Consider the following 19,759-nt stretch of genomic DNA (forward strand, 5'->3'; position numbering starts at 1 on the left):
GGGGTGTATGTAGAAAAAGTTAAGACATGGGTTCTGGACCTAGGAACTTATAATTTGTTGGGGGACAATGGGAATAAACACATTTTTAAAACAACCATCCAAGAGTACAAGTCTATATAGAGCTAAATTGGGTGTGACCTTACAATTGATGCAGGAGGTATAAGTAGGGTGGTCAGCTGGAGTATTGTGATAAAAAAAGAATATTCTGGGAAGTTTGAGAAGTAGTTATTAGGGAAATATCTGAAAACATTTGCAGTGCTTCTCAAAGTATGCCCAGGGGACCACCTTATCAGAATCTTCTGGGGTGCTTATTAATGATGCAGGTTTCTGGAGATGTGAGCTAACTACTGAATCCCATCATATCTCTGGGGATTGGACTCTGGATTCTGTATATTTAACAAGCTCCCCAGGTGACTTTTATATACAATAAACTTTGTGAACTGCTAGTCTAAAAATTTTATTGAGTAGATTATATTCTCAATTGATGAGATCTCCAGAACACTAGATTTAGGTGAAAAAAAAAAAGGCATATTGAACGTGTGAAAAACCCACACTTAACATATACACTTATAAATTATAAGAAGTTAAATTTACAGTAATATCCCTTTTCCTGAAGTTAGACCTTCCTCTGTTGTTTCAGTGATATTTCGAGTATCCGAAATATTATGGCTTTTTTGTGTGAGAGGGGCTACCAAATCTATTTGTTGTGTATAAATCCAATTATGTACCAGAGAAGATGGTTGACAAGGCATAGCTTCCCCCCACACTATATGAGGTCTGTCTGAAGCCTGGAAACTGGGTAGAGAGAAAACAGCCATGCAGACCTGGCTGCTTTGCTCAGGCTGTTCTGGGGTGAGCCTTCCAAACTGCTGCACACCGTCTCACATGGGGCCTCAAGCCTAGGAATCTTGGTGCCATCCTTTTTCACCCCGGATTCTTGTACAGCCTGAGAAAGGAGCAGAGAAAAGCACCGTTTGCCTCTGCAAATCAGAAATATTTGGTTTATTTTTTAAATCACTGTGAACACAAGGAAAGAATGATTTTCAGTATAGGAGACCCTGCAAGGGAAGACTTCTCTGCTTAGAGTTGTGACAGAGGACATGGTTTATTCTCCTGTGTACCTCCCTGGGGTAATGATTTTAGTTATCAAAGACCTCTCCAAGGGTTTACTGTTTCTTACAAAGTCCACCTTTCACTAGCTGATATCCGCAGACATGCTTCTGCTGACAGATCATAAATCAGTTTCTTCAGTGACCAGGCAATCAACTTTGGTAACTTTTAATTCTATAATTTGATCCTATCTTTAGTCTACTAGACTATTCTATTTATGCATAGAATTCTGAGTACAAATTCCAATCAATACAGATCTCATAACAATTTTCCATAAACATTTATTGAATACTTACAATATAAAAAGTATTATATTAGATAATGGTTAATAAGACAGTCTTTGTCCTTGGAAAACAGACTTGTAATGGCTTACAATATGAGTGATAAGCACTATTTAAAAAAAAAAAGGTGGGTCTATCATATTTGTTATAGCATTTGAAAAGGAAAAGTTAATTTTGCCCTTGAAGGAAGTTGGGGGATGCTGGGGAGCTGGAGGAGTGAGTCTGAGAGGAGGATGTGGGCTGGAAGACAGAAAAGTAAAGGGCATGAGACAGTGAGTGGTGAATGGGGGAGGTAGCCCCAGATACTAGCAGAGCCCAGGATTGCCCAGGCAGTAGGGCTAGGTGCTTGCTCTTCTTTCCAGCATGATTATTGTGATTGGTGACTAGTCTTATCATTAGAGAACAGCCTGTTAGTGCAGCTGGTTTGAGCAGTGTGTTTATGATGTTTGTTTCGGGTTCATTTTCCCAATGTGTTACCCAGGACATGTAAAGAATCAGAGATATCTTAATATACTGAGAAAATTCCTCTGCATTTAGATTTAGAACCTTAATTAGAAGATGGTTGAACTCTTTCACTTTGGACAGTTTATGCCTAGTATATTAAAGCCATATTATATCTTTTGCAGACTTTTAAAAACATAATATGTGGAAGATTACCTGTATAATGCTGTAACTCTCATTTCTCTTCCATTTAGCTATGGCTCCAAAAGCAATATACTCCGTTTCTTTGCAAAACTAGTCACAGACAAATGTGTTGACTTGGACAGGATGTTTGTTGTTTCATATTATCTCAGTGATGACACCATTTCAGTGTTTGAACCTATACAGAGGAATTCAGGTAAGAGATATACTCTTCGCAGCATTTTCTTGAGAACATTTTAAGTGTCTCTTTATGTTGAAAATTAGGGAACATGATCTGATTTTGTAGCTTAGATTATCTACAATAGAGGCTTTATAAAAAAACCCCCCGAACAATAGGGTTCTTTTCACAGATCTCTTAAATGGGAACCTAAACATTTAAAATGATAGAAGTGGAACAGTTATGGTTGGCTTAGGGCTGGAGGACCTGGAGTTACCCCCTTTTTTCCACTATCCCCACTTCCACTGTGGCCTCTGAGGCACCTCTATGGAACCCAAGGGCTTCAAAATCATGGTCTGAGTACCACTAGTTTTACTTGTAGCCAGCAAGCCAAGAGGAAGTCTGTATTCTTGGTAGTCCTACTTTCAAAATTTTTGTTTGGCTGTAAGACAAGAATCCCAGATACACAAATTCAATCATCAGGTTCCATCTTCATCTGGTCGTTCTGTCTGTTGAGGTTGTTGCCAAGGTTCCAGCACTCAGGCCCACAGAATGCCTCTCTGCAATATGCTGGTACCACCATCATTGCTGAGGAGAGCCATTGACTTACCCAATCATGGCACTGTAGGATCCTGTTCTTTGTCTCAACATGTTTAGAACTTTTATCAGTGCTGAAGACATGCATTTGGGAAGAATAATCAGTGATGTGCTGGTTAACTGGCTCTTTGAAAAGATTTTAAAAGCCTTGATTTGTACTGTTTGCCAGTTTCCATGGTGTGAATACCCCAACCATGGCCAATTTCAAGCAGCCAAGAGTTTAAAAACTGGCTTGCAAAATCTCTGAAAATTCAACTGTCAGCTCCTATGAGCTGGTATGAGCTACTTAGCACACCAATGAGTAATGAATAACTTGTATAACTAAGGCTCCAGAGTGATTTGAATAATGGATCAAATCTTAAAATATGAAATTGCATAGGGATGAATATAAGTCATGCTCTTACAGGTCAAAAATCAACTCTATACACTTAGAATGGGGAAGATGTGGCCAAACAAGTTGCAGCATGTATGAAATAGAAAGGAGTGATGGCAGTCAACAACAAGCTTACTAGTAATCATAGTGGCCATGATTGAGAACTTACTATTATCCTTACAAGGACTTTATGAGGTTGGGTTTTGTGTTAGTCCAGCTCCTCCAAGAAGCAAATGCCAAGACAGGATTAAATGTGCAAGAGATTTAATAGGGGGAATGCTGGTGAGGGAAAATGTGGAAGGAACCAGAAGAGGCTGGGAGAGCTGTCAGACTGTAGTGCAGTTCTGATGCCTGTGAAGCACAGAGGGAAGGAAGAAAGAGGGAGTCTTAGACTACAGTGAAATTCTAAGAAAATTTCGACAAGGTTGACAGGGAGTCCTTGAGGCAAAGTTGCTAGTTGGAGGAGTCCTTGTTTTGTAGGAGTGAGCCTGTCTTACTATCCCTGCCTTGCTCACTCATCTGTTGGCAGCAGCCTGTGGGAAGAGTGACCTCAACACACACCTGAAGATTGATTTAAGAACACAGCAGCTGGGGCCTTCCATCAGTTATGTTCCCCACTATAGGCGCCCTGAGAAGTACATTTTCAGGGCCTCCACACATCTGATTCCCATTTTACCAATAAGAATTCAGAGAGATTAAATAACTCCTAAAGATCACCCAGCGAGCGAGCAAATGACAGAGCTCGGAAGCCTGTGTCTTTTTACCACCTATCATTTCTGAATGTGGTAGGAGGAGTGGGATGAAGTGACCAAAAAGCTTATCTGGTCTCAGGCTATATTTATAGGTCCGTAGATTTCAGTTCAGTATCAGAAGATGCTGGAGTTCCCTGTTCAGCTCTACTGGCTACTTTCCAAGAGGTCAAAACAAATAATGTCTAGAAGAGAACAGATGAAATGATGACAGTTCTGGAAAGTAAGAAATATGAGGCATTACTAAAAGAAGCAAAGGGATTTTACCTGTAGGAAAAAAAGACTTAAAGGGACTCCCATAGTTATCTTTAAACACTTAAGTAATCTCCTTTACAGAAGTAGGGCATTTGCTATGTAATCTGCATGTCAGATTAAGTATAAGACATCATCTGGGACAAATAGGTGGAAATAAGCACAAGTGAGGAATTTTCTAACTGGTACTGTTCAAACATGCTCTAAAGATTAGTGTCTTCCTGATGTTCCACACTCCCAGTATGCTGCTGGGCATATATAGGAAGTCCTTGCCAAGTGTTTATTGGACTGGGAAGGGAGTGGAGAGAGAGAAGAAAAGGCTAGAATTACACACCATTTTTTCTCTTTTTTTTTTTCGTTTTTTTCTTTTTTTGAGATGGAATGTTGTTATGCTGCTAAAGCTGGTCTTGTACTGCTGGCCTCAAGTGATCCTCGTGCCTCAGCCTCTTGCGTTGCTGGGACTGCAGGCACATGCCACCATGCCCAGCTTTGCTTTTTGTCTTGAACATCCTCACCTAGGAAGTCTTATTTCTTCACTCACTGCCTCATTCTTCCCTTAAGTCCAAAAATAACAGGCAATATGAGTTCACAGGTAACTTATATGGTGGCCCGTGCTTGAAGATAAAGTAACTCTGAAGGCAAGTCAGATGGTGCTTTTAAGAATAAAGACTGCTCATGAACTTTTCTATTTTTTTATAGGAATTGCTGGTGGGATGTTCTTGAAAAGAAGTCGCGTTAAGAAGCCTGGACAAGAAGTCTTTAAAAGTGAACTATCTGAATATATCAAGGCCGAGGAGCTGTACATTGGAGTCACAGTGAATGTGAATGGTTACCTATTTCGTTTGCTCAATGCTGATGAGTATACCTTAAACTACATGGAGCAGAATACAGATAAGGTGAATTTACTTTGTATAATTCTTGACTTGCCTCTCAGCCCTCCACAGTCTGTGTTTTTCTTTCTCTAGGGCCTTTTCTTCTTCATCTTGCCACCAGTTTTACATTGTGCATTCACACATGTGGGCATGAATAATGGATTCGTGTGACTTGGCCACATGTCCCATCACAGAGGCCAGGTTCTTGTCTACTCTGTTCACATGCTGGGTTCTCTTCTGCCCAGCATCACGGATTCCAGGCACAGGCAGGAGGCAGGGCCAGGGTTGAATCAAGTTTCCTGGGTTTTCTGCTGACGCTAACAATGTTTTCAGAAAGAAATTCAACAACTATAGGAAAGGAAGAAAAATCTGGTGCCACACACTGTGCTGTCCCAGTTAACTGGCACAGGCCAACAGAGAAGGCCAAGACTTGAACAAACAGAAACCTCAAGGGAACTGAATAGTTGCTGGGTTTGCAACTTCCCATAACAGTAGCCACCTAAGGCCTAAATAAGGATTTAAGGATAAACTGGCAACAGTGAGCTCAAAGAGTTTTTTGTTTTTTTTTTTCGAAATAAGATGGCAGATGGGTACTATTACTGCAAGTGCCATTATGGCAATGCTGTTCAGTAAAAATAACGTATTGATAACATCTTGATTTTAAATGTGGACTAGTTCAGTGTACAAACGTTTATTTGGGAGTCATTGCCTAATATGGAAAAATCTATCTGGAAAATTTTATTTTAAAAGTTTACCTATAAGTGGTAATATTTATGTGCCATTTATATACATACAGTGCCAATTTTGTCTCATTTATATATAAAATGGCTGGGGTTAAGTTGCTAAGATCGATGTCTCTGTGTACATCACACCATTCATATCAGTTTGGGTCCCCTGAGAAGCAGACGCCAAGACAGAATGAAAAGTGTGAGAGATGTCGTGGTGAAAATTTCTGAGAAGGATAAAGCGGGAGGGGGCAGGAGTGGGCAGGGGGGACCTTCAGACAGGGAGGCAGGTTGAACCCCTGTGGAAGGAGAGGGAAAGGAAGGAGGGGTGGGTAGGGAGAGCCTCAGCTGACAGCACAGCTCTGAGAAAGTCTCAACCAGGCTGATGGGGAGCCCCAGAGCACAGACTGCCCATCAGAGAGGTCCCCTGTCAGGCAGGAATGGCCTGGTTCTAGTCCCCCTGCTGTGCTGTGTCATTGGGTGGGAACAGCCTGGGGAGAGGGTGGCCCCAGCAGCGACATTGCCTGTGAACTCTGTGAATCTGGAAGGTATGGCAGCTGGAGTCTGTCAGCCAACAATGCTCTTCTCCACAGGGTCTCTCTTTACAGGAGGCCTGAGAAGCGCCCTCCATGGCTGCCATGCCATCTCTCCATTTGTAGTCTTAGGGATTCAGGTTATCATAAAACCTTGAACCAGTAGCTATTCGGAAACATTGAATCTAGACGAGAAACTCAGTAATTGGGAGTTTAGATTTCTGGAGACCAGCAGGCCTGGCTTGGGAACCTGACTCCACATTAATAGCTGAGGGACCTTAGATATGTATTTTTCCTGAGCTTCAGTTTCTTCATCTTTGGAATGGGAGGAACAACAGTGCCTATTTGATAGAATTGCTATGAAGATTAGATGTGATAATGTGTATGAAGCACTGAACTAACCATGAGGCCCATGGTAAGCTCAATCAGTGTTGCTATTGTAAATTAGATTTCTATTTCCAATCAGAGGGTGAGCCTATACCTTAATATAAAATATATATAGCATAAATATAAGATATAAAGGTTTTTTTTCTTCCTTTGGGGGCAATAAAAGCAGGGTAGGACATTATCTGGAATCAGCATCCCAAGTGAAAACTGCATTATTTTAAAACTGCCCTTAACAAAGACATTCTAAGCAGAGAAAGATTGCTATACTATATAATATCAGCCTGAGGAATCTTTTCGAAAGAGCTAATAGATCCTGTCATGGAAATAGATGAAAGGAAATGCAAAAAAGTGGGAGGAGTAGGGGTCCGCGATAGGTGCCAAACCACCTGGATCATTTTCTGGTGGGAGAGAGGGATCTTTAGACTAAATTGCCATCAATATTTTTATTTTAAAATTTAATCTTCCCATTTTTGGTCTCTTAGCTATAATTATTTATGACCTTATGTTTCACTGGATGTAAGAAGTATTCTTACCAAGTCAAAAAGCTAGTCACAGGATAAGAGACAGGAACAGTGGACAGCCCAGAGAATGACTGTGTGAGGGTTAGAGTGCCTGCATGGATCTTTGATACCCAGCCTTGCTCTCATCAGTGCGTTGCCTAATGGACAACAGTTCCAGGGGGATCCCATTCTAAAGATCTAGAGAAAATGGAGGGCTACTTATCCAGTTTTGAATCCCCATTTTCTCTATTAGGATCTCCCAACATATTGGGCCAATATCCAAGGGTTATAGGGAGGAGGCTGAGATGGAAGCAGGGGTTGTTTTCTGATCTCTGTGGCCTGGTGTTCCTTAAGCTCATTTCCCTCAGAGCTGGGGCCTATGCTGATGTCAGCTGTTGTCCAGAAGCTTTAACTGAGGAGATACAAAGCTAGTCATGCCTTCTCGGTGTTGGTTTCTTTGCAAAGACAGACGTGCTAACTTCATGTTCACAGTGTGAAGTCCCTTTGCTGGCCGTCAGCAAGATTAGGCTCCTGAACTGTTAGGAATATTTAAATATGTTTCTCCTTTCATTTCCCCCTTACAGTATCCTTTCAGTAACCTCAAACTTGCCCTACAAAAGCTGAAGCAAGAAGAAGGAAAATTCAGTGAGCTCAAGAAGCTATTTAAAGCTGCTGACTGTAAGCACACAAAGATGGTGGATTATAATACATTCAGGTAAGCCATATTCTGCTAACAATCATCCGTTTTCCCCTCAAGGTTGTCCAAAGAACAGAAAGAACTATTTCTTTCCTAATCAGTTAACTATTTTTTATTAGGAATTGGCATTTCTTTGAGTTTGTATTATTTTGTGGTCAAGTTTTGGCCACGAATACTCTAGTAAATGTTATGAATTTACATATAAGAGGAGTTTGTACATGGAAACAGAGGGACAAGAGCATAGAAAGTCAGCTGGTCACATTGTCTTATGAATCAGGAGGTTGAAGGATCAGCAGAATGCCAGGAATGGTGCATCTGAGTGAGAAAGACAGAAAAAAGCACCACTAAAAGCACCTCCTCCCCACCAAAATCTGGGGGACAAAGGAGGGACGTCTCCAGGAATGTGATGAAGTTGGAAAATAGTAAAACTTCACCGATTATCAGAGCAAAGGTGATATGTATGCATCTGTGTATACATGTGCTTACACACATATGTGTATTCTGAAAGACATGAAAATATAGGAATCGAGGGAAAAATATATGACAGTAGTTGGAAATATTATAACAAATCATGATTAAGATTTTCTCTAAGGTGAAGCTGAATTCTGGGACTATCCAGTGGCTGACCGAGGCAAATTTCCAAACAGCGGAAACACAGGGAAATTCAAATTCAGGGTCTAGTACAATTGTGAGACTTCTTAGGCTGAAAACAAAGTGAATGGAGCATTTAGGAGAATAAATTAAATCATGGATGGAGGACAAAGGGGACTTTCTCTTTAGGCTGAGAATTCTGGCTCCTGACAACGATAGTGGCTGAAAGCTATATAGTAAACTCCGCTTGATGCAGTCAAGATGTGGGCTGAGAAATGAGGAAGTGAGCCCAGGAGAGGGTAGCAGGGAGGTCTTTCCAACTTTGTGTCTGCAGTCACCTATTGCATCACTACCTGGTGGCCTGGAGCCCACCATTAGGCCCAGAGTGTCCCAAGAGCTCATTTGTTGTTTTAACAAAGCTCTTTTATGTCTCCAAAATGTTCTTTGGAGAGAAGCAGTCAGAGGACATATTTTTATTGTTTAGAATTCCCAACCTTCTGGGATCAATAAGAATTTATAGTTCTTTGTTATTGTTCATAGTCACATACACATGTTCATAGTGTTTTGGAAAATAAATGGAGACAATAAAGAGCAGAGACAATTACACAGGCCATGGGCTAATGGAAAGCAGTGGAGGAGAAAGCAAGAAATTTCCATCAGAAATGAGGGAGTGGTTTCGTTTTATTATTTGTGTCCTTTTACAAAAGCACCCATTTTTCCAACACTTGCAAAGTCTATTGGAAACACTTTAGTGAGTTTATAGGGCTTTTTGGGAAGCACTTAGGCCAGGCAGGCGATCCAAGGAGGAAAAGTTGCTTTGCAGATGGAGGCCTGACCCTAATTGTGGGTGGGATAAAGGGCCACTACGCTGTGATTGGAGGGGTGGCCTCAAGGAGCTGCATGCTCAAAAAGAAGGACCACCATGTCCCAGAAATTCCTTAAAATGAAACTCAGATCAGGTTTCCCCTGGCTTGAAAAATCCTTCAGTGACTTGCCATTGTCCTTACAGTAAGATCCAAACATTTGACTGCAGCCAGCAAGGCCTTGAGTGATGTGAGTCTGTTTGTATTTCCAGTGTCATCACCTCTTTTTCCGCAGCCCTGTCTTTTGGCCTCACTGACTGTCTTTCGGTTTCTCAAACACATCAATCTCTTTCCTGTCTCTGAGCCTATGCACACCAAGTTCCCTCTGCCTGAAGTGCAGTCACCACCATCCTCTGCATGGCACACTCTAGGACTCATCTCAAATGTCAACTCCCAGAGGGGCTTTCATTCAGAGGGGCTTTCTAGATCCTATCTAGAGTAGATCACCTGCTGTTATTCTTAGCCACTTGTTTATATTTTTCACAGCACTTAGCACAACTTGCAGTTATTTTATTTAGAGATCTGTTTACTTGGGGGTGGGGTGTCTGTGTGTGCTGTGTGTGTCTTCTCCTATTCGAATGTGAGCTTTCTGAGGGCAGGGAACTCAATGGTCTTGTTCCCTGCAGCATCCCCTACTGCTGGGCTCAATACATATAGTTACTAAATGAAATAATGAACCACTAGAGTTGTTCCTGGGGGTTCTAGTTTGGAGGTGATGGCATGGCCTTCAAATGAGAGTGTAGACCAAGAGTCTAGATGTCTCAATCCATATGACATGCTTGGTGCTGGGTGCTGAGCCCTCTGTGCTTGGGGCTGCTCATTTGTGCTCAGCCCAAAAATGGTCCCTGTACCTTGTCTTCAGCTCCATCTTATGCTTTTCAAACTCTTTCCTGAGCAAAGAAAAAGGAACTACATAGCCCGTGTCTATTACATCATACCTTAATTCAATTCTTTGCTCAGTGCTTTTACTAGCTAATATTTTCCTTTCATTATGTATGTGTATGTGTGTGTGTGTATGTGTGTGTGTGTGTGTGTGTGTGTGTGTGTGTATTCTGACTCTCCTCAGAATATAACCTCTTTGAGGGCAGGGACCTTCTCTTTCCTGTTTTCTGCTTTAGCCTTATGACTTATTTCAGTGTCTGGCAAACAATAGGGTGTTAATAAATACTAGTTGAATGGGTACTTTTTTTTTGTTTAGTGTTTAATATGCCTCAGATGAAATCCACTGAGATAATTCTCTGCTTTTGTGTCTTTTGTGTTCCACCTTCTCTTTTTTCTTTTCTTTTCTCCTTCCTTCCTTCCTTCCTTCCTTCCTTCCTTCCTTCCTTCCTTCCTTCCTTCCTTCTTCCTTCTTCCTTCCTCTTTTTCTTTTTCTTTTTTTTATTATACTTTAAGTTCTGGGGTACATGTGCAGAACGTGCAGGTTTGTTACATAGGTATGCACGTGCCATGGTGGTTTGCTGCACCCATCAACCCGTCATCTACATTAGGTATTTCTCCTGATGCTATCCCTCCCCTAGGTCCCGACCCCCCAACAGGCCCCAGTGTATGATGTTCCCTTCCCTGTGTACATGTGTTCTGAATGTGTACATTTTATCTAGCCCTCACTACTTTGGCTCTGACCTGTAGGCTGATTGTGTCCATGCTAGTTCCTCAAGCTCAGACCTTTCTCCTGAACTATAAACCTGGAAACATGAATACCTCTGGGACATTTCCCCCTCGCATGTCTCTTAGGCATCCCAAAAATAACTTTCCCTAAATTGACCTCATTTTCTTCTTTCATAAAGTAGCAGCTAGGAGACTGTATCCTGATAAAGGCCATCATGGGCATCCCCAAGAGCCCAGACCAGGTGTTGGCTTTGTGTCTCCCCTCTCCCCTCTCTCAACCTCTCCGACTCACCCTTTGGAATTATACGTCTTGAACTACCTCTGGGAACTTTCCCTTCTTTCCATCTCCAGCTTCACGGTTGTAGTTCAGCTTTTCATCACTGTTTACTTGGACCCTCTGGAGAGCAGTGTAACTGATCTCTTTTTCTTAAGTCTCATCCTCCAAAGTTTTGCCAGAGTGACCTTCCTAAACTCTGATCGGATCATTCCTTTGCTCTTAACCCTGCATCAGTGTGTCATGTGGGTTTGCCTACCTTTCTCTCCATATTTCCATCTCACTAGAAGAATACTTTTGTAGAAGCCACCATGTATTGAGCACTTACTGGGGGCTAAGCATCATGCTAAATGCTTTACACCTACTATTCACTGGTAGCCTCCTGTCAAGTTGTTACTTGTTTGCTTCCCTGCCTCCACATCAGCTCCTGCCGATGCAATAGATGTTTGCTGAATAATTTAATGAACGATCCTATTTCTCGAGGAACATTCAGTCTAAAGCTTGCAGCAATCAAGTAAATAATTGATTTCCTTGCACCAGGGAAGGGCCATCTGGCTCTTACTTAGGGAAGTAAGGAGAAGCTAGGCCTGATCCTCACTAGCCAAGTAACTTGGGCAACTCACTTCACCTACCTGTATGTCACTCTTTTGTTCATATATTGGTCTCTGAGGTCCCTTCTAGGCTCTGACAACTGGAAACTCTGAAAATGTAAGTTTATAATATTCTTGTAAAATGTTCTCTTTTCAAATTTGTACATTGAAATAGTAGAGAAGAGCAGAGGCAAGCAAAGGCAGGATTGCAGCATAGGCCTATGGGCTTGGCCTCTGTGGCCCTGACTCTCTTCTGCTTAGATAGCTGGCACTCTCAGCATACACCTGGGGCTTCAGGGCCCAGACCTGCTTCTCTGGGCAGTGGTCCAAGCCCCCAGCATTGCCCTTCTTCTCAGAGATGTGCATCTCCTCTCAGAAAAACTTTGAGGGTAGGAGCTGATAAACTACCTCTGTATAAGGTGCCATGGTCAATAATGGATTAATGTGTGGGCCTCCCGGAGATATTTGCCTCAGAATAGACCTGATGGAATGCAGGGACAGGCAGCCATCAGGAAACAGAAGTAGGGAATGTTTTTTTTTTGTTTTTTTTTTTTTAATTTTTTTATTTGGGTAGGGAACATTTCTCTTTTGCCTTGTGGGAATTCACCACTTCTGCTTCTGTTTCATTGATCCTCTCTAGAATCTTTTTGGCATGGTCTATCAGATTCGCCTATGAGAGCTGCTGATCGTTATCCGAGAGAGTGCAGATAACCTTTCTCAGAGCCTTGGGATAGATACCTGGTGGCAGTGGCGGGCAGATTTCAGCAGGGAGCAGGGCAAGGACTAAGCTTGGCAGGGCTAGTATTTCATGCAGTTGGGAACATAGGCAGGGTGGGGCTTCCCAGTGAGGGCCCTGGACTCTGAACCACAGACAGCAGCAGCAGCAGCAGCAGCAGCAGCAGCACTGGGAGCCCAATGCCAAGGAAGATGTGGTCAGCCCATCTCTCTGGCCACCTCCCTGAGCCTTGATCTACCCATCAGAGGTGACACCTGGCCCCATGTAGCCTGTGTGTATTTTGGTTAGCTGAGTGCTTGTCTCTTCTCTCCACCTGGGGAAGCTCTCAGAGGGCAGGGCCCATGCCTGGTTCACTCTTGTGTCTTTCCCAGATGCCTCCAGAACCCAGTGTATCAGACCTCAATGAACATAGTGAATTATTACAGATTTTTTCTTCAGGTCCCCATTATCAATTGCAGTGTCAGTAGCTCTCCTGTGAACATCCATGTAAGATTTAGAGCCTCAAGGAAATTTAAGGTTCAGAACCTCAAGGAAATTTTCTCTCTTGTAAAACTAAAATTCTTCCTAAAAGAGGTAATATAATAGAAATAGTTCTTATCACTGGCTTTGGAGTTGGCAAACCCAGATCTAGCTTTTGGCTCTCTTATTTACCAGCTTAGTGGCCTTGGGGAAGCTGCCGAATAATTTTTTCATCTGTAAAATTGGGATAGTAATACATAGGGCACAGCTGTTGTGATGAATACATTTGATACTGATATTAAAATTCTTATTGTAGCTGACTAGTGCATGGTAGATACTCAGAAAGTGAAAATGCTTTATCCCAATAGTTGTAAACTGGTGTCACCAACAACAGTAATAGGAATGTACATCTTGTTTCCAGTATTTCAATAAGCTTTATATTTACTCATGGTGGGGGGTCATTCAAAACATTCTTTAATAAATGAGGTTGAAAGAGAAACTCTAAAAACTTGTAGGCCTTGAAGATGGAAAATAATAAACATCATTGTTGGTGAACCAAGGCTGGGAAACATTAATATAATCCACCCTATTGCTGTCCTTTACTTCACGGAAGCAGATTGTAAATTTAGTGCTTAGAACGTGGTAATGATCTCATCCTGATTTATCTAGGACAATTATCTCTCCCTTTATATGGTTTTGCCCTATTTTTATTTGGACTACTCTGTGTACATTGCTATTGGTGTTTTATATTGTAAGCAGTCTAGCATCTTTTAAGGAAGCCACTAGTCTATGAATCTATATGAACAAAAGCAAAAACAAAGACAATAAAATCCCAAAGCACTCAAACATAGGTTCTTATCATGAACCAAATAGATTCTTCGACAGTATTCATAGCCTGTCTTCAAAATGGAAATTTCCATATATGTTTTTGAAAACAGCATTTTGAACTTTCCTAAAAGCATTAAGTATAAATAATGTGATGTTGTAGAAAGAATGCTAGCCTGGGAATCAAAAAGATGGAGATCTTTGCTTTGATTCTGTCACTGCCTGGTGGTGGTGTTTGTATTGGTGAGGGCTTAGTTTTAAAAAGGAATATCCTGTCTGGCTAGTTAAGCAAAAAAAAAAAAGAATTTATTAAAAGGAGCCTGGGCGATTCACAGTGTCTTTGGAAGGGCTGGAGAAACAAGCTCAAGGCTGAACTATAAGAACAGTGCCCAAAACAGGGCTGTAGAACTTGTCTGATGAGAAAATGACCTCTGTTACCACCACCCATGACTCATTGCTGCACTTGCGTTGCTGCCAAGAACTTGATTTTACCACAGCCATAACTACCACTATTTCTGGCAATCGTCCTTTACCACCCCTGAAGGCTGGGCTCCTTTGACACCAAACGTGGCCCACCCTGAGCTGCTTTTCTTCTGTTAATCCCTTCTGAGGCACAGTCTTAAGTAAGCTTCCCTGATTGGTAGAGAGCCTGGGTCACCTGCATATTTCTAACTGCAAGGAAGTCTGGGAAGTTGAGCTCTGACCTCTATGTTGGGGTGGTAGGAAACTTATGTGGGAATTTCCCCAAATATAGAAAGGCTATTTAAAAGATAGCCTTTACAGAAGGTTTCAGTTAGACAGGATGAATAAGATCTGGAGATCTATTGTACATTATGGTGACTATAGTGAATAATGATGTATTATATACTTGGATTGCTAAGATAGTAGCTCTTAAATGTTCTCACCACAAAAAAATAAGCATGTGAGGTGATAGATATGTGAGTTAGCTTGAGTTAATTACTTCAAAATGTATACATATATCGAAACATTACATTATGTGTTGTAAATATATACAATTTTATTTGTCAATTATACTTTAATAAAGCTGGGGGGAAATAAAATAAATAAAAGGTACCCTTTTCATTTGCCATGAATATTGCAGGGATAGTAAATCCAAACCAACATGAGCCAAACAGGGAACACGAATATATGTTGACAACAGGGACTAAAGTCTTTGTTTGTAACCAAACCAAGCAAAGCACCTACCTAGTTTTAGTACTTCGAAAATATTGTTTTGACTCGCCAAGCAGCTAAACAAGAGGCAAAGCCCTCCCCTACGCTTGGCTACTTTTGCAATCTCTGATGAACTTTTCTGAGTTTCCATTGCCTTACATGAAGGTATTGGATTAAAAACAGGTTTATAGGTTGAAAGCTGGCAGTTATATTTTGTATGGCTTTTGTTTAATGTTTTTAAGATTAGGAGTTTAAACCTAAGAATATATATATCTGGTGCCTCTTGGCAAATAGAAATTGGACCCACATTTCCCTATGGCAGCAATCTTTTGGGGGTGAATGGCACTTGCCCTCCTTAGATAGAGCCTGTTCTCTGTGTTTCTTCTCAGTCTCTACAAGTCCTTATTGTCTCACACTAAGGCACTTTCTCCTATTTATCTTACATATCTACCCCAGTAGGTACTAGACTAGGTAATTCTTGGATTAGATCCTAGAAGGCACCTCCCAGACATAAAATTCCATTATTTTGTTACTCTAGGTATTGTGGAAATAGGCATTTAGGAATCACTGTATAAATAGTTCAAAATAGAACTGAAGACTAATTTTTTAAAATTAGAATCCAAATATGATTGTATACTTGGAAAATCTAAAGGAATCAATTTTAAAATGGTTGGAACTATTAAGAGTATTCAGGAAAGTAGCTAAATATAAGAAAGCTGTATATAGAACAATAGCTTTACTTTATATCAGCAATAACTAGGTAGGGAGTATTCTGAAAGGGGGAATACTATTTGCTGTAGCAACAAAAATGAAATATCTGGGAATAAATTGGACAAGAAGCATAAGACTAAAATGAATGCAATTTTTAAACTTGATATCTCTGAATGGGAAGACAATAAGGTGAAAATTCTAATTTTCCAAATTTATAGATTTGAAGCAATTCCAATCAGAATTATACAGTAGGTTTTTGCTGTTGCTGTTGTTAGGTTTGGTTTTGTTTAACAGGGTTAAGGGAGATAAATTGACGGATTATGAGGGTTCATCAAGAAGAATAAGGGTTGAGAATATCCAATAAAATGTTGAAAGAATATTAAAATGTAGATACTAGAAAGGTATATGATTTACATACATTTGAAAACATTTTCTAGCAGAGAAACAAAAATATCAGTGAAATACAGTGTAGAGTCCATAAAAGACCCATTTATATGAACTTTCATATAAGTATGGAGAACATTTCAAATCAGTAGAGAAAGAATGGATTATTAATAAAGATTTTGGTGACAGTCAACTAGAAAATGCCTTTATACACTTATTTTGTGGTGGAGCACAGTTTCCAAAAGCCATAAAGGAAAGATTATATTGACTACAGAAGAATTTTATATCTCTCTATAGCAAAAGATATCAAACTTAAAAGACAAGGGACAGACTAAGAGAAAATATTTATAACCAGTGTAAGAGCCAGGGGATTAACATTAAGTACTTAAGAACTCCTATAAAATCAACAGACAAAAATGGATCAAAGACAGGAATAGTTCACAGAAGAAATACAAATAGTCTTTAAATCTGTGAAAAGATGCCCAATAATGACACAAACTGAAACAATGATGAAATATTATTTCCACTTACTATATTGGCAACATTTAAAAAGAATAATATAACTGACTCCAGGTGAACATGTGTGGTAACAGGTACTCTCATTTTCCACTGATAGGAGTTTAAATTGGTTCAGCATTTTGGAGGGCAGTCGGCAGAATGTGTCTAATGTTTAGACTCTTACCTGGTGATTGCACTTGTAGAAATTTTTTATTTGAAAAAATTTGGACAGGTGGATTGATAAATATATGTGCATGTGCATGTACAATATTTATTGCAGCAAACTTTGTAATAGTAAACATTTGGAAAAATAAAATGCCCAACGATAGGGAAATAGTTGGATATATTCTATTGCATTAATTTCAGACAATATTTTTTAGCCATTAGAAAGAGGTAGACCACATATGCATACCAGAAAACATGTTTGATGTATCAGTTAGGATTGTCTAAGTAATGCTGCAGTAACAACAACCCCTGAACCTCAGGGAATTAAATCAATCAAGGTTTATTGTTTGCTGACTTTGTGTATCCATTGTGGTTGTCAGGGGAATTTTGTTCATAGTAGCCACTCAGAGACGGAGGCTGACAGAATAGCCACTACCTTGAATGTTCCCAGTCACATTGCCATAAAGGAAAGAATTTTGGAGGGTCAAGTACAACATATTCTTACTTGGAAAGAAATACATATCATTTACGCTCTCAATTTATTGGCTAGCACTAGTCACAGGACCCCACTCATGTGCTCAGAAGAAGGAGGGAAACCAGATCTTGGTGAACAGCTATGAGTAGCTACCACATATGTGTTGTGCTGTTTTGTAGATAAAGCAAAATCCAGAAGTATGTTAATATCCTACGTATGCCAAAAATGTAAAAGTTGTGTGTGCATGTATATTTATATAAATATTTCAAGGAATGTATATCCTTTGAAGAAATGCTAGCAGGCTACACACCAAGCTATTAGTGGAGTATGCTTCATTCCTTGATTTTTAATTTTTTTTACAATGAGCAATTATTTTTTAAAACTTCAATTTAAATAAAATAAAACCCAAACAAATAAAACCAAAAAGCCTGGGAAAAGAGCTTATGGAACATTTTTTCAGAAAGAACATTTTTTATTTCTTGCTTCAGTTTCCAGAAACAGCTAATGGCAGATGCTGGCAGAATGTTCTGAGCAAAAGTCCAGAGGCTTGGAATCATAGAGTAGCACACAGGTTGTTGTAGTTGATAATCTACCTACTCTGATTATTGACTACAGTCAAATAATTGTAATGTGCTTACTTAAAATTCTTATTTTAGGGGCCACAATATTTTATGTTTATGCAATTACAAAGTTTCAGAGGTTTAAAGTTAAGTTTTGAGATGAAATGGTTTTTATAATTTTCAAATTCCTATCAAATTAGCATGTTTTACCCATTCATTTTCTCCAACATTTTATGTTGTTCTCCAACATTTTATGGATGTTCTCCAACATCCAGAAAATTTGGCAAAATTAAATAGTGGACACCCCATATATTTACCTCCCTCTAAATATTTTAGTGTGCTTATTATTTATTTATAGTTTTTCTTTTGATGTAAAATTTATGTTCAATAATATGCGCAAACTTTATACATTTGCTGGGTTTTGACAAATGTGCGCTTGTGCAACCCAGATCCCTACTAACACATAGAACATTACCATCACTCCAGAAAGTTCCCTCATGCTCCATCCTAGTAATTCCTGTGCACATCTGCCATTCAAGAAGTAACTACTGTTCTCATTTTTTTTTTTTTTTCACTTTAGGTGCTTTTTTTTTTTTTTAACTATAGGTGGTTTTTCTCTGTTCTAGAATTTCATATGAATGGAATTATACAGTGTGTACTCTTTTGTGACTTCTTTCATTCAGTATGATTTTGAGATTCATTCATATTATAGAGTGCATCACTAATTCCTTTATATTACTGAGTAGCATTCCATTGTATGAATATACCACCATTTGTTGATTCATTCCCCTGCCAAAGGATACTTGGATTGTTTTCAATTTGGGGCTAATATGAATAAATCTGGTCTGAATATTCCTGGCACAGATATTTTTGTAAACATGTGTTTTTATTTCTCTTGGTTATACCTAGGAATTGAATTGCTGGGTCATACAGAAAGTAAGTGTGTGTTCAGTTTTTTGAGAAACTGCCAGACCTTTTACCAAAGTGGTTGTATCAGTTTACATTTCCAAGTCCACATTTGTCAGTCTTTTGTGGTTGTTTCTTTCTGTGATCTGTTTAAGATGCCTTCGGCTGGCTCAAAGTCACCTAGGATAGTCTCCTGTGTTTTCCTCTAATAGCTTTATGGTTTTAGCTTTCGCTTTTAAGTCTATGACTTATCTCAAATTAAATTTTGTATATGGTGTGAAGTAGGGATCAAGGTTCATCTTAAATTCTTAAAATGCTTATTTGAAATTCTTATATTATGGGCCAACATATTTTATATTAAAGTAAAGAAAAAATAATTCTAGAGCTTTAGAATATAATTTTGAAATTGAAGAGTTTTCATAATTTTCAAATTCTTATTTAATTACTGATGTCTTACCCATACTTTTTTTTTCTTATTCTATGGTATAGTTTTGACTGTTAAAATATCAAAATCTCCTTTGCAAAGGAAGCTAAAATACTGGCCTTTTATATTTTCTCAAATCTTATAGTTTTCAATAGTTTCCTTATGTAATACATTTGTATTTCTTGAAAATTGAAGTATTCTCACTAAAATAATATCCCAGTTAACTGACGAATGCTGGATACCCATGATCTTATTAACCGAAAGAAACTGTATACCACACATATAGTGGATTATATTTTCCAAAGATTGCTTCAACAGTATCTCCTATCCAACATGCTCCCCTATAATGTGAACTTGATCCTTCTTCTTCTGAGGGATAAGGCCATGTCTTTTCCCCTTGAATCTTTTTTAATTTACAATTTCTTATTTTTGTGGGTACATAGTAGGTGTATATATTTATGGGATACCTGAAATGTTTTGATACAGGTATGCAATGCATAATAATCACATCATGGAAAATGGGGCATCCCCTTAAGCATTTAACCTTTGTGTTACAAACAATCTAATAACACTCTAAATTATTTTAAAGTGTGCAGTTAAATTGTTATTGACTATAGTCACCCTGCTCTGCTATCAAATACT

At 39.4% G+C, this 19,759-nt stretch overlaps 1 protein-coding gene across 1 annotated transcript in view; it reads left to right on the top strand.

Annotated features, from left to right (window-relative positions):
- Positions 1 to 19,759, top strand: part of EFHC2 (EF-hand domain containing 2) — a 201,003-nt gene that overhangs the window by 106,177 nt on the left and 75,067 nt on the right. The window contains exons 10-12 of the mRNA XM_030806505.1: positions 2,087 to 2,229; positions 4,861 to 5,057; positions 7,763 to 7,893. Of these exons, the coding sequence (XP_030662365.1) occupies positions 2,087 to 2,229; positions 4,861 to 5,057; positions 7,763 to 7,893 (471 nt within the window). The remainder of the gene's footprint in view (positions 1 to 2,086; positions 2,230 to 4,860; positions 5,058 to 7,762; positions 7,894 to 19,759) is intronic.

This window comes from Nomascus leucogenys, chromosome X, assembly GCF_006542625.1.
Source record: "Nomascus leucogenys isolate Asia chromosome X, Asia_NLE_v1, whole genome shotgun sequence".
Classification (NCBI taxonomy): Eukaryota; Metazoa; Chordata; class Mammalia; order Primates; family Hylobatidae; genus Nomascus; species Nomascus leucogenys.